The sequence below is a fragment of the Cygnus atratus genome, chromosome 16 (assembly GCF_013377495.2).
Source record: "Cygnus atratus isolate AKBS03 ecotype Queensland, Australia chromosome 16, CAtr_DNAZoo_HiC_assembly, whole genome shotgun sequence".
Lineage (NCBI taxonomy): Eukaryota > Metazoa > Chordata > Aves > Anseriformes > Anatidae > Cygnus > Cygnus atratus.
The window spans coordinates 15,007,542-15,023,181 of NC_066377.1; the positions used below are offsets into that span (position 1 = coordinate 15,007,542).

At 52.1% G+C, this 15,640-nt stretch overlaps 1 protein-coding gene across 1 annotated transcript in view; it reads left to right on the forward strand.

Moving 5' to 3' along the window:
- Window positions 1–11,317: 11,317 nt before the first annotated feature.
- Window positions 11,318–15,640, forward strand: part of LOC118248855 (rho GTPase-activating protein 39-like) — a 52,492-nt gene continuing 48,169 nt past the window's right edge. The window contains 1 exon segment of the mRNA XM_035548258.1: window positions 11,318–11,409. Coding sequence (XP_035404151.1) covers window positions 11,399–11,409 — 11 coding nt within the window. The 5' untranslated portion in view covers window positions 11,318–11,398.

Consider the following 15,640-nt stretch of genomic DNA (forward strand, 5'->3'; position numbering starts at 1 on the left):
AAAGCCCTTCCTCCTCCTTTCTCCCAGCCTTTGCTGCTGATCATGACATGGTCAGTGTCTGTGTGGGTCAGCTGTCCTGCCTGTGTCCCCTCCCAGCTGTATGCCCACCCCCTGCCTGCTTGCTGAGTCTGCAGGCTAGGAAACAGAAACGGCCTTGATGCTGGGCAAACACTGCTCAGCAATAGCTAAAACATCAGGGTGTTATCAACACCGCTTTAGTTGCAGAGCCAAAACACAGCATGACATGGGCTGCTAGGAGAGAATTAACTCCATCCCTGCCAGACCCAGTGCAGCAGAGAAGACAAAACGAACACAGGCACTGCAGGAGGTCACAACAGCTCGTGTTACTTCTGGTGGCAGCTGCGTGGGCTTCCCTGTTGTGTTAGCGCCTTGTGGTCAAGCAGTCATCCTCATCGCCAGGAAGGGCTTCGGTGCTATTGTGCTACAGGTCAGATTAAATGACAAGGTGGCTTTACTGCTGCAGCACTGCCTGCCCCATCCTTGCACAGCTGCAAGTCACACTGGGCTTGGCTGTGTGTCAAGTATATTTTGCAGCTGGTGCAAGGCCCATAACCATCAAAGCTCTTGTGGTATCACTAGTTATGCCCATTCCTGGCTGCCCTGCTCATGAAGACCTTTGCAGGCATCCAGAACTATTGCCAGGCAAATTTACCAACATAAGCAAGAGATTAAATAAGGTTCTACAGAAGCAAAAGGCAGGCAGAATCAGGAATACCAAAAGCTGGCCTATCCATCCTCTTTCTTCCAGTTTCTCTATTTCCTCTAAATGGCTCCTTCCTCAGCTAAGCACATGAGGAGGATATAGCACATGCCAAAGATGAAGTTTGGCTTCTGTTCGGGTGTGTCCCAGACCCACGCAGTCAGTGCTACGGTCGTTTCAAGATTCCAAAAGCCCGCTGTATGAAGGAGCAGCTTTTCTGCTGCGTGTGGTAGTCACACTGCCCTCTAGCAGCCCAGAGGTGCTCAATGGATGTGGGGAACCAGGGTCAAAGAACAAAGCACCATTTCTTGAGGGCTGGAGTGCCCCGAGGCTTGTCACGGCAGTAGCAATCAAAGAGACTCTGCAACCTCTCAGCACAGACTGAGAGTTCATAACTTGTCGTGCTACAGTTTGGATGCCCACCTGTATTCGCAGGCAGCTTGCAGGCACATACCAATGACATGTTCTTACTGGTGCAGGACCCAGAGACCTGGCAGCTTACACAGTGGCAGCCTGTCCACTGAGCAACCACACAGTGAGGAGCTGGAGGAGATACTCAGGAGGCCCCAAACAAACCAGGTAGGACTCCTGGGGTGAATTCCAGGTTGTCACCGGGCAGCCAGGCAGGTGTCAGGGCCACCAGAACTCCACGTGGCTGGAGCACCCTGAGGAGCTGCTCAGCACCTCTGGAGACACCATGGTCTTGAAGGCCATTTAGTACCAGGGATAAAAGGGACAGCCCTGCCTACCCTCAGCATATAGGATGTGTTCTAGGATGTGGATTGCTTTGTGCAGCCTCATGGAGGGTAAACAGCCAGGCGGCAGTGCTTCTGCTGAACATGCCCCGTCTGCCCTAAGAGGCCCTGTGATGTATGCAGCCAGGATACAAGCTGCTTGATACTGCCTGGCCAAGGTGCAGGTGCGCTCCAGATGTCTACTATGGACAACACAGCTGTAGCACATGCTCAGTGGTGTAGGCTCCTCATTCCTTGCTTTTGCTAGCTGTCCTCAACCCTTAGTCACAAAATCAGCATTTTCCTACACACGCAAAACTTATCAAAATGGTAAATGGAAGGGTCACTGCTCTTTCCGCAGCAGTTGTCAGGGACCTTCCTTGGGGAATGGAAGGGTCACCACTGCCAGCTTCTCCACCCCGAAGCCAGGTAGCAATTTGTTCATGTATGATTCCAGCATGCGCTGCTCCAGGAGCAGATGAATGTGAAATAACACAGAATCACAGAATGGCTGAGGTTGGAAGGGACCTCTGAAGATCATTTAGTCCAATCCCCTTACCGAGCAGGATCACCCAGAGCACGTTACACAGGATGGCATCCAGGTGGGCTTTGAGTATCTCCAGAGAAGGAGACTCCACAACCTCTCTGGGCAACCTGTCCCAGTGCTCTCTCACCCTCCCAGTAAAGAAGTGCCCCCTCATATTGAGATGGAACCTCCTGTGCTTCAGTTTGTGCCTGTTGCCTCTTGTCCTGTCACTGGGCACAACTGAAAAGAGACCGGCTCCATCCTCTCGACACCCTCCCCTCAGATATTTATATACACATTGATGAGAGGTCTCCCCTCAGTCTTCTCTTTTCCAGGCTAAACAGGCCCAGTTCTCTCAGCCTGTCCTCATATGACATGTGCTGCAGTCCCTAATCATCTTCGTAGCCCTCCTCTGAACTCACTCTAGTAATTCTATGTCCCTCTGGTATTGGGGAGCCCAGAACTGGGCACAATACTCCACGTGGGCCTCACCAGGGCTGAGTAGAGGGGGAGGATCACCTCCCTTGACCTGCTGGCAACACTCTTTTGAATGCACCTCAGAAATTGCACATCCATTAATCTGCAGACTCCTGGCAGTTAAGCATAGATGGAAGAATGAGACATCACAGTACCTTCCAATGTTTAAATTTCTCAAACATGGAACAATTTACTTCCATTTGGTATGATTATAGAAGCTACCTGAAAGCAAGCCCTGGTGCTGGTGGAGAAGCTGGGAGTGCCATGTGTCCAGGGGGTGCTGCACTGTTGTCTCCAGCAAATCTGTTTTTTTAGAACCTGTGACATATCCCATGAGATCCCATGTCAAGTGACACTCTCCTGTGGGCAACGTGCAGCTTATGCTGTAGTGAGTAAGCCTGTGCCCATGTCGATGTCCATGCCCAGCCCTGGGTCTCTCCACAGACTGACTGCCTGGCCTGACCTCAGCTCTGTCTTGTCACTGTGCCCAGTCACCACCGGGCTGTGTCTGAGCCTGGTCTCCATCACTGGGCTCGGCCCTCATCTGTCTCATCCCCGTGAACTGCCAGACAGCTTGGGCTTTGGGCTGCCCTTCGGGACTGCTGCAGCCTGCTGGGGCTGACCATGGCCTCCTACAGATGTGCTGTCACAGGGAATTACCCGGAGTGTGCATCAGGTGTTCCTCTGAGCAGTATCTCAGAGGAAGCCCAGATGTTTCCTCTGACAACAGCAAAGGGCAGCCATGGAGATATTCGGACAGAAACACATACGTTCAAGTTGTCAGCACACAGCCTTTGTGCACAGCAGAGAAATGAAAATACGAAAACTTGTTTGCTGAATTGATCCTCTCAGTAGATATCCAAGATGTTTAGAAAACTAGCAAGGAGCAGCTTTCAAAGTTGTTTGCCTAAAGCTGGGCAGTTCCTACCTGGGAACTCAGAGGAACTAAGCGTGCCTGACAAAGTCATTGCAGCAAATGCAAACAGGGAAGTTTGGCATTGCAGCACTGGCAACCACTGGTTTAGAAACAAGTTCTCCTTGTGGATACAAGGTAGAGCAGAGAACTTGCTGCCATTCCCGTCAACTTCGGCAGAACCATGGTTAGTTCTCAAAGCCTTAAGTTTATGGGAAAAGGTAAAAGAAAAAGCGGTAAGCCACTTCTCACACAGTATGGGAAATTTTGTTATCAATATGTATTAGTAAACAGGCAGTGAGCAGGCAGAACTCAAGATATTATCTGAGGGCAAAAGGGCTTAATTTTAATTTTTAAAAAAAAAAGTATTATTTCACCAAAAGAATATGGTAAGAAATAGCAACCTACAGATACATCAGTGAGGGACATCTGTAAACAACAAAATGGAGCAAATTTGTCTGTGATTGTGAAGAATAACATGAATAATGGAATAAAACTGAGAAATGTAGGCAGATTATAATGCAATTCCCCTGACAGGAACTCTGAAGCTTGAATGATGTCCCCAGGAGACAAGGCCAGCAAGAGCCTCTGCACTGGTGACCTTGTGAATCCCCTTTTTTCCTCATCTCTGGAGTTCTGACTGTGGGACTTTCTGTTCAGGTTTCTCACAGAAATGGGGATTCAATTAATTTGTCAAGGCTTGTAAGAAACGAAAACATCAGACTGCAGGATTAGCTTTAGGAATTACAGGTGGCTAAAAAAATAGCTCAGTTCTTGGCACGTACCTATTCGTGCCATTGTCTGGCACTAATATCAGCCACAGCAAACCCAGATGGCTCCACCAGCCTGTGTAGCCTGGTGGGAGAGGGAACACTGAGCTAAAGTGTGCTGGGACACCTGTGTTACCACTGCTCACATTGCTGCTTGGGTCCAACGTTGCAGTCTTGTACTGTCAGCCTCACCCACTCGTCTCTGGTCAGTGTCCTCTGCCCGGAGCAGCTGTCTCCCAGCCCAAGGCAGCCAGTGGAGGGACTCATGCTGCTGAGCCATGCACGCAGCATCATGTTTTACAGTTCATGATGTTTCCTGAGTGGGAGAGAGCACCACAGTGCAGCTTGTGCATTTGAACTGCTGGGTGAACTCTTAGGGGACAGACTGAAAGCAGCAGAACTCTTACCAGGCACAAAGAGGTGTGAGGGGCAGCAACAGAGTAGAAGTCCCTTGGGAACCTGTAACTGATGTGGTGGCAGGGACATGCACCTTTTTTTAGAAAGGTTCCTACACTGGTCTCTCTATGCTCTGGCCTTGGTGGAGACCCTGGGAGTCTTGAAGCAAGGCACGACACCTCTGCTGTGGGTTTCTTCCTGACCTTCATTACCAACAGCTTCAGAGTTCAGCTCATAGGAAGTGACTTGGGAGCTGAGACTTCCCTTCCCATATCTGCCTAGCTCTGGACAAGGACTACCAAGGACAGCAGGGTCGATCTCACAGTTCACAAGGGGCATTCCCACTTCCTCCTTCCTCCCCAGCTCTTCTCTCCCCTCACTCACAGTTCTGTTGTGTGGCTTTCCTCCTCGTACTTGTCCCATTGGTGGCTTGATCATCCAGTTCAGGTTCCTAGCCTGGCAAACCACCACTCACCTCTGCTCATCACCAGTTTAATGACCTGATGTGGTTTACCCAGGCTCAGCTGGACACCAGAACCAAGCCACAGAACGGCAGAAGGAACAGGACTCGATGCACAGGGAGCCCTCAGCTCAGTTCAGCTATCTCACTCAACGTCATTATGAATCCCCTCCAGGGGCCTGTAATCATTGTCTCAGATGTCCTTCCCCTCTTCCCAGTCCCCTCTAAAAAGGCAGAGCTCTCCCATGCTGTGGGGAGCTGTAACCCCTGCCAGAGCTCAGTCCACAGCTTTGCAGACAACCAGGGAGCCACAGCAGCAGGAAAGACGGCAGAAGCCTCTCCTCTGTGTTTTTAGTCACAATCTGTTTTAGAAAGCAGGAGAGGAAACAAAGAGCATTTGCTCCTCCATCTGTTTCCGTGTCCCATGCTGCTAAGGTTGGGTTACAGCCAGCTGCTGCCATTGCCAATCAGTAACGTGATAGTGTGACTGCTTACTTTGCAAGGGAGCGAAAGATGGTAAGATGGAAAAATTTGGGACAGGATGATTTTTAAAAAGCCCCATTGCAGAACATCTGGCTTGTTATATAAATTTACTTCATGCCCACTATTAAAAAAACAAAAACAAAACAAAACAAAAAAAAACCACCACTGTCGATAGCTTCTTAAAAACAGGTATTTTTACAAATGGCCATGTATTTCCAACTAGCTCTTTCCAAACGATGGTCCTGGGCTATTTGATATCTTCAGTCAGCTTCAAAACACAGACAAGGTTAATTAAGAACAGGGATGTTTTTTATTTGCCTCATGCATGCTAAGACCATTTGCTGGAGAAGAATCTCACTGTGCGCAATCCTCAGCCAGCAGCTCACACGTGGAAGTCAGCAGGGTCCCATTCAGTAAGGGATATGAGATATTTTATAGAAGATGTCTGTGCTCTGAAACAATGCAGAATTCACCACAACAGCTTGTCCAGCTTGAACCTCAAGCCCCTTGACATAGAATTGCAGAATTGCAGATGTGTTGATCAGAAGGGACCTTTGGAAGTCATTAGCCCAGAACCTTGAAGTGAGAGCATCATCAATGCTAGATCAGGTCAGCCATGGCTCTGTGTAGCCAGTCCTTGAAAATCTCTGGGGATGGAGAGCCAATCACCTATGCTCTAGTTACCTACAAGAGGGACATAGAACTACTGGAGTGAGTTCAGAGGAGGGCTACGAAGATGATTAGGGGACTGCAGCACATGTCATATGAGGACAGGCTGAGAGAACTGGGCCTGTTTAGCCTGGAAAAGAGAAGACTGAGGGGAGACCTCTCATCAATGTGTATATAAATATCTGAGGGGAGGGTGTCGAGAGGATGGAGCCGGTCTCTTTTCAGTTGTGCCCAGTGACAGGACAAGAGGCAACAGGCACAAACTGAAGCACAGGAGGTTCCATCTCAATATGAGGGGGCACTTCTTTACTGGGAGGGTGAGAGAGCACTGGGACAGGTTGCCCAGAGAGGTTGTGGAGTCTCCTTCTCTGGAGATATTCAAAACCCATGTGGATGCCATCCTGCACAATGTGCTCTGGGTGATCCTGCTCGGCAGGGGGATTGGACTAAATGATCTTCAGAGGTCCCTTCCAACCTCAGCCATTCTGTGATTCTGTGTGGGTAAGCTGTACCCCCTGGTGAACCTAACACTTTATCATGTCTATTGGAACAACAAAGAGCTGCCCACTGTGAGAAATATCGCCCACGTGTAGGAACTTGTAGTTGCTTGGACGTACTTTGAATGGTTTCTAGTAGTATTGGCTCCTTCTGCACAGAACTGCACAGAGCTGCGACTTGCTGCAGCTACCATGAAATGGAAGGGGAGTGAAGGGAATGGGAGGCAGAGCTGCCACTGCTGAGATGGCATAACCCACCCCCTGGGTTATGCACTTGAGCATCCAAGGCACTGCATCTTCCTGGAGCCTGGGAAGCTGTGGGGGCTGTGGCAGGAGCAGGCTGCTCTTTTTCCTGCTCCTGATCCCCCTCCCAGCTGTGGGAGCTCATGGTGCAGGGGAGCAGTAGGAGAGGACGGGTGAGGTGACAGCAGGGCAGTGCTGTACCCGATGGCGTAGTCCCACCCTGCAAGAGGAGCAGAGCAGGTCCTGTGGTGGTAACCAGTCACACCAGTGATTGCTGATGAGTCCACAGTGATGAGGCAGGCCCAAGGTGATGATAGATGGTGGGTCGGGACAGCAAGGCGCCAGGGCTGGGACAGGCTTTGCTGCAGCCTGATTCCAGCAAGTGCTGAGGATGAGGACCCTCCTGAGCTGAGCAGGGAGCCCCTCATGAGACATCCCTCAGCTCAGCCTCCCACCAGCACTGGTGCCCTGGCAGGCTTATCTCAGGTTGGAGCCACACCAGGTCAGTGCCGGCCATAAGCCCAGGCACCCAAACCTTGGCATCATCTCCCAGTATCACCAGTCTCTCCTTCACACCTGACTGAAGCTCCTAGACCCCCCATTGATGTACGTGGAGACACTCACCATGGGGCTGGTAGTGGTCTGGGCAGGTTCTGGGCTGAGCAGTCTTGTTTGTTAGAAGAGGCAGAGCCCACTGGTCCAAACCTCTGGGACAGCATTCTGGGTCAGTTTGCGGCTGTGGCACTTCTGCCTGCGTATTGCCCCATCTCCCCAGCCCTGCAAATGTGGGCAGGGCAGCAGCTGTACAATACCAAGCTGTCCTTACCTTTAGCATCACTGGTTCTTCCAGACCCACAGGTGAGAAAGACCCCTCATGTGAGGTCCTCCCACTGCAGTTTCCTGACATGCAGTGTGGGCACACGTTCATCAGCTGAGCAGCTTCATGAAAAGAGGGGTGGGTGCATGACTCCAGACACAGTTTCTTCCACCCAGGAGCAGCATCTGAAGGAACAATTTGAGCATGATCTCAGGCACCTGGCTCTTTTTGCAGTTCTTCAGTGCTAGTTGTGGGAAATATCCTTCAGCCATGAACAGACAGCAGGGGGATACTTTGGCCTGAAAACATTTGTCATACATCTCTTAATTCATCTTGCAGTGATCTAGCGTTCACAGCCTCACAATTCATGAAGGCTGTTTCTTCCAACGCCTTACAGACAATGTGGTTCCATTACTAGCAAAAGAGCCAGGGGTTTATGACCTTCTGTTCTTGGAGATGCTGTGATGTCTTTGCCATGCTCTCAAAGACTGTTATAGACACTTCACGTTTCCCTCCTGCTGCTGTCTTTGGTGTATTAATGGCAGGCACCATGGCTGGTTGCCTTGATCTCCCACGTATGTGTCACAGTGTTATCCACCCTTACCACTGAAGGAGGATCTCTGTATGCTATTGCACCAGGTAGAAGTGTTCCTCTGCCCATGAAGCCTGCACAGTGAAAGCCTCTGAGAAAGCCACTGCAGTGGTCCTACAAATGAGGCATTTCCCCTTAGCTGCTCCTACCCTCCATGATCTCTGTCCTCCTCCCCGAGTCACTGCATACGCTGCACACATGCAGTTCACATCCACCTGGCTCTCCCAAAGAGAATGACCTTGGTCTGACGGCTCTGCACGCATGTGCAAGCCACAGCCTCACAAACCCAGCTATAGTGTCTGGTAGTTAATCTGTTTTCACTCAGCCATCATCTACCAGTGGTGGAGTTGTGTCCTTGGTGCCAACGGGTACATGACCATCTTCTGATGGGAGGTTCTGCCTTCATATTTGTTTCCTTGATCTTTATTTGCATGACTTCGTGTAAAACACCTGCTAGCCCATGAGTTGGGCTGGTCTGAAGGTGTCATCTCAGTGTATCTCCTACAACCCTGAGCACCTCCAGGAATCTGCTTTGGCCTCCAGAGAGAAGACTTCTCCCATCACCTGAACTGGCGGTGCTGTGCACACTGGTGCCACCTTCCCCTGGGGCGGGCAACTGGGTCATGCAGCGATGGGAAGCTGTGCTCCCACAGCCCTGCTTGAAGCTTGTCTCAGAGTGGAGGTCTCAGAGCATAGCTCCATAGTGAGGAGGCAGCAAATGGCTAGGGGAGCGGGACCAAGTGACCATGGCGGGGCGTAGAGCACTGTGTGCAGAAGCACATCCCAAAAGTTTCAGCCACAATGCCCCAGCAGCTCAGTAATGGAGTTACTAATGCTCTTCCCGAAGCCTGTTAGGGGGGTAGGTTGGAAATATTCTACACATTATCATTGCATAGTGAAATATGCAAACTGAAATGACAACATCACAGAAAAAAATGAATTCTTATCTGGTCCCTCCTGCAGCCAACCTCCTGTGCACTTCATGGGGTCACTCCTTTTCGGGGTCCCTGAAACTGGGGCTCTTGTGACCTCCCATCTCCCCAGCTGCTATTTGCAGTCTGCCTAAGGGCTCTTGCCAGCACAGCAAAGTCAAACAGGGTGTTAACATTTTTACACACTGAGTCTAAATCTACAACAGCCCTTGAACAGAGGCTGTCAGGCTGCTGTAAGCATTTTCACAGATTTGCTGTGTCCCTCAGAGGACAGGTACAGCCTTTATTGGCAATGGCGTATAGCATCTGCATCTCCGCAAGGAAGGCTGCCAGTTTAACCACATTTTAAAGCTACACCAGCAAACTTCCATTTCCAGTGCAGACCTACTTTAACTCCTGTTTTTCTCCTCTGCCTGTTTATACCCCGGTCCCCAAGTTTTGCTGCCTGCAGAACTCAGCCCCACCCCGTCCCGTGTCCTGTGGTGCCACCAGGCATCTCCTCACTGCACCCTGCGGGGGGCTTTGCTGCTGCAGGGCCCCGCTCTCCCGTCCCTGACATGTGTCCAGCCCATGAGCACGGCGGCCATGATCTCACTGTCTCTCTATTTGTTATTTACAAGTACAGGGGGACTTCGCATGAGTGTCTGTGGATTAAGTTACTCCAAAGTTACTCAGCAGTGCCAAAACGGCGTCTGTGAGAGAGCACTGTGAGGGCTGGATCCCTCTGTGCAGAGCCCCTGCCAGCTGACTTGCCTGGGGTATGCCGTGATTAACAGGCTGCATGGACACATTTCTGGCTGTATCAGAAATTTGCCATGCTGTGTGACAGAACCCAAAACTCACTTTGCTAGTGACAAAATCCACCCGGTATCTGGCAAGTCTCACACCCCCAGTGAGAGGGACCTGAAGCTCCCTCAGGAACCCCCTGAGGGGGGTTCCTCCTCGTTTGTAAGAACAGGACCCCGTCCAAAATGCATTGGGAGCGCTGCAGCAGCCCCTGTGATGTGGGCTCTGCTGTGTCACTGTGCCAGGTGACATTGTCCGAATGGGTGGCTGACAGAAGGCTGAGCTGACTGAGCAGGGCTGGCCTTCAGCGCACGGCTCATTTCTTCGGAGTACTCACGTCGAAGGCTTTCAGGGGTTTTTGGAGCAGGGCTCTGCCTCTCCCCGGTGCGGGGACATGCCTGGTGTTTCTGCACAGCCTCATCCAGACTGCACTGTGCTCAGGACACTGATAAACACAGAAAGTCCTCATCTTAACAGATGTAACCGTTTGAGCTGCTTTATCCTTATTTCAGACCCCTTTTGTTGTTCCCACTAATGTGTTTGTTTGAAGAAACACTTTGAAGAATGCAAGAGTTAAATCCTTACATGCATCCTGGCATCACAAAGGCCACAGAGGCCTGCATGCAGCACGGCTGCACTCCCGACCTCTCAATCTTCATGCCGCCTGTGCTGGACGGTGCCCAGGGGAGCAGAATTTCCCTCTGGGGGCAACGCATGCCTCAGCCCTGTGAGCTTTAGCCATTTCCCGCAGAGGATTTTTGTCCCCTCGTGGAAAAGGCAACTTGGCTAACTGTGGAGCTTCCTTTTGAAGCACAGGCTGGGGGGGGGGGGCGGCGGGTCCCGTAGCTCATTTCGGAAGACGCGGCACCATCCGGCTCCCCAGCGCTAACTGCTGCTGGCGCTTGGGGGCCGGAGTCCTGGCGCCAGAGCCCCGCCGCCTCCACCACCGCGCACCTCCCAGGGGCTCCGCCGGAGCGGGTCCTGGCTCCCCTCCGCAGCCCCCGCCAAGCCTCGGGATGCCCCCGTCCCATCCCCAAGCCCCCCAAATCCCCGACCCGGGCGCCCCGGGGCCGGGCCGGGCCGTGCCGCGGAGCGCCCTCAGCGGCCGCCAGGGGCTGCCCTCGGCCCGCGGGCCCCAGCGCGGCCGCCGGCCCCGCGCTGCACCGCCCGCCCCGCCGCACCCCGCCCCGCTCCGCCGGCCCGGCTCGGCCCGGCCCGGCCCGGCTCGGTCCGGCAGCCCCCAGCAGAGGGACCCGGGGAGCGGCCGGGGGTCCCGGCGGCGCTGTCGGCCGGGCCGTCCCCGGGCGGGGCGGGGCGCGGCCTCGGGTTTCACGCCCTGCCCCGTGCGGGCAGAGGCGGGCGGTGGCGCGGCCGAGCGGGCCATGGCGGAGAGGTGAGTGCGGCGGCGGCGGCTCCACCTGTTGAGGGACGGGGCCGCGCGGGACCCCGGCCCAGCCGGGAGCCGAGCCGAGCCGAGCCGAGCCGCGTCGCGGCCCCGGCCGGCAGGCGAGGCAAGGAGGGGGTGCGGGCGGCCGGTGCCGGGAGCAGCGGGCGAGGCCGGGCAGCGCCGGGCACCGGGATCCCGCCGGCCCCGGGTGCCGTCGCTCGCCTGGCTCCGCGGGGACGGGCGGGCCCCGGAATCACGGCTCGGGCCCGGCCGCCGACTGCGGGCTCGTTCCGTGGCTCTTCAGAACTGAGCGCAGCTCCGAGACGGTGCCCGAGCGCGGCAGTGACTTGCGCTTGGCTTGCCGGAGAGGCGTCGCCGGAAAGCTCCTGGTCGCGGGATCACCTGGAGGCCGGGCGGCCAGGCCGTGCCCCGGGCCGCCTCCTGCTTCCGAGCAGCGCGGGCGGGTCGCGGCCCCGGCCGTCGTCCGCGCTCGGTGCCAGCCCCTGCTCCGCGGGGAGGAAGGTGCGGAGCTGGCCGGAAGCGCTGCCTTCCCAGCAGCTGGTGCCGGTTGCTTTTGCACTGATTAGCCAAAATTTTCGTCCTCCTGGATGAAAAGCTCGGACTGATTTCACATTCCTGTGAGCTCGGCTCTCCTCAGGGGCACCAGCGTTCGGCTGGCTCCTCGCATTCCCTTTGTCTGGGGGAGGGAAGGGAGAGCTGTGCTGGCGTTTCGCCCGGTGGCCTGGTGACGGTGTGAGGTGTTTGGAAGAATTTGTGTTTCTCTGGAGTTTGTAGTTGTTCCTGCCTCTTTCACATCCCCTCCAGTGGAATGCAGCTCAAGTTAGTCCGCAAGAAAGAGCATCTCGGGCAGGAAGTGCGCGTCCCTGTGAGAGGGGAAGCAGGACAGCAGAATTTATCCAGAGCAAAGTGATAAGCGCAGCACCAAGCCCTGTGTTCGCCAGCAGCGGCAACTCGTCGCTGCCGCTTCCGTCTGTGCGCTGGTGACAGCAAAGGGCATCACAGTTGCAGGTTGGTCGCTTTGGGGCATAAACCTGACAAAGCTGCACAGATTTGGGAGCATCCTTGCACTAGCCAGCACAGAAGAGCGCAAGGTTTCTTGTGCTGTATTTTCCTTTCCTGAGCAGCCTTTTCTTGCTGTCCTTTTGGTGCTTTTCGAGTTTGTTGTTTGCCAGTTCGATGAGGCAGCTCTTTCCTATCGGTTGGATCAAGGCTATGCGGAGCGATGCTGAGATCACAGCGGATTATAGGAATGCAGATTTCGAAGCCAGGTTTTTGGTTGGATAGTTCACATGCCTTCAGTATTCACAACAGGTTTGCTTAGCTGAAACAGATGTCCCAGCCTTAGCTGGAAGCACATAAGCTGGAGGGAAATCCAAGTGTGCTGGCCTGGTGCATTTTTTAACCAAGAGAAATTTATGGCCCTCCTTGTGATGTAAAAGGCTGCTTTCAGCCTGACAGTTACTGGATCTGCAGCTGAAAACCTTGCATAAGACTTGCGCATTTAATGTGCCAACCACAGTGCAGAATCAGGTTCACTTAATGCTGCCCTACTTCAGGGAAGTGGGAAGTGAATGCATCCCATTCATCTCGTTTACCTGATCAACAGAAAAATGTAACTCTGTGCTCTGGTGCAAATGTGCTCTGGTGTGAAGGTGAAAAGGAGAGACTGAGATTCCTGTGGTGAACAGCTGAGTGGGTAAGAAAATCTTGCAAATTTCAGTGTACTTGTGTCTGAGCTTTAAGGCATCTTTTAATCTGTCCCGATGTTCCTCTGCATTCAGCTTCATAGGGCTATGGCAAACTGGTAAAGTTTTGTGCACTGGGGAAGAGGTTTTTTCCCCCTATAGAGCCATGGAGAAGGAGCTAATAGCACCATTGAGGGACTGTGGGAAGGACTGTAAGATTTGAATCAGCTCTAATGGAGTTGCTTTTGTAATTAAAGATAAGGAAGCATAAACTACTTTAGGATTCTGGCTCTTTGACCCACGAGGCTTCCCCCCACCCCCCACCAGAGCAGTTTAATAAATATTCATATTCATGAACCATTCCTTTGAAGTCACAAAAGGATTCATCATATATGTATTTGATAGGTAAATGCGTTAGTAAGAATGCTGCTTGGGTGCTGTTTCATTTATGGATAAGCAAGCTTTTCAGTTTGGAGTTGTCATTTTATTAGCATGTTTTCGGCTGTTTGAATTAAACAGCCTTGGGAAGCGAGCGGAGGGAGATACTGCAGCCCGTGCTGGGGATTACTGAAGACTTGCCTGTGAGGTGGGGAGAGGGGTTATTTTGGGGCGGTACTGGGTGCACTGGTTTAGTGGGAAGCCTGCTGGTCTGGCTGCCCTTTTAATCTGAGTAATGCAAGATAAAAAGGATTCCTGTGCTTTATGTTCTGATTACAATGGCACTGAAAATAAGACTTAAGTTTGTTGTTGGATCTTAGTATCCTGAGTAATGAGTTTGTTGCAGATAGTTAATTCAGATCACTCAGGCTTTTAATAAGTCTTTGAATACTAGACTAGTTTCTGTGTGACCCGTTTCCCCCCCCCCCCCTTCCCCCGGAGCTTTAATTTATGAGTGAGTGAAAGCGTCCGCAGTTCATCAGCCTGCCCCGGAGCTGCTGGCTGACTCCCTGTGTCTGCGCTCAGTTGTGGCTTTGCGGTAATGGGCTCTTCTGGTTTTGATGGTGCATCTGAACCTCCTGCTGGTGCTCAGCACAGGTTCCTGTGCACATCCTCTGACTGGGTCCACGCTCCCTATTCTGCTTTACCCTGGTTTTAACTGTCTTAAATAAGGCCATGGATAAATAAATGTCTTCTCTGTAGCGAGCTGTGACTGCAGGAGAAGCTTTGACTCCCTGATGCTTATCCCACTCTCATCTGCTGGATGAGCCTATTCCTGGCTGAGCACCATGGTGTCTCATTTAGCATGAAATGAGCCAGGTTTTTAAAGGTCTCTGTTTGCTTCTCAGAGGTCAGACACCCATGGAGATAAGCGCAGGTGTGGGAGGTTATCAGCAGTCTGCCCTCTGCCCCACTGAATGCGCTGCAGGAGCGGTTGGTGAGAGTGCTGATGCGATTTACCTGGGATGGGATGGTTTAGGGGGGGAAGAGTGGTTGGCCCCAAGTGGAACCAGGAGTGTGTTTTTACTACAGTAGTTCTGCTGGCAGCCTGAGGAGGTGGAAGAGGTGATAAGCTGCACAGGACAAGGTGGTTGTCTTATCCACCGAGACTGCTGTATACTTTTAAAGCTGTTCTTAGCAGCAGCCTCGGAGCTAGCTCCAGAGGTGGATCTGTGCCTGTAGCTCATGTGTGACTACGCAGATGAAGCCTGGTCTTTGGGAAGCATCTTCAGACACACCAGATTCTTCTGATGGAAACTAATCAGAAGTTCAAAGGAAAGGAGCAGCATTTGCTCCTTCTCTGTGGTCTCCTTTCCTAGTGCTTCCATTCCTGTTGTGCTACCCAAACGGCTTCCTTGGTGGATGATGCAATTAGGAGGAGATGCTAGCGAGCTTTCATCAAATAAATACGTCAGAATTTGAAATGTTCCATTTAGGTTCCATCAGTCCTTTCCAGGTAGAGCGCAATTATTTGTGACTTGCTGTGACATGCATATGTGCGTGTTTCTTTAAAAAGCCCTCCAGGCAGTTTGCATAGTTAGTGAAGTACCTCTTGTTTGTAATAAAAATAAATTCCAGAGCAGACCTTGGGATCTGGCTTTAGCTGGATGCCTAGAGGGTTTCTGAGCTTTGCTGTCATGATTTACATATTGGATGTTAATTCCTCTCATTGTCCAGGTGAGCAGAAAAGCAGTTCACTTGTAGGAAAAATGGCTTTAATGGCCATGCAATTTCTTGTAGTTTTTAGTAGCTCAGTCATGAATGTCTGCTGAAGCAAGCTCTCTGTTTAATATATGTATATATTTTGTACACATTTAATGGGAAGGGTAGTCTTCTGCTTTGTGCAACTTCTTAAAGCAGTTAATACTTCCCCGCCTCTCCAAAAGTTAACTTAAACAGCAGGCATGAGGTCCATCTGGCTCGTACGTCTGGAGCTAGACATTGTAGGTCAAGAGAATTTTTTTTTTGCTTGGTGTTTTTCCTGCAATTGGTCTTTCCCTCATGGGAAAATGGAAGAAAATACCATTATTTGGGATATGTTCTCTCATCCTAATTACTGTTCGAAGTGCTTGAGGTTACTGATGTAAGGAATA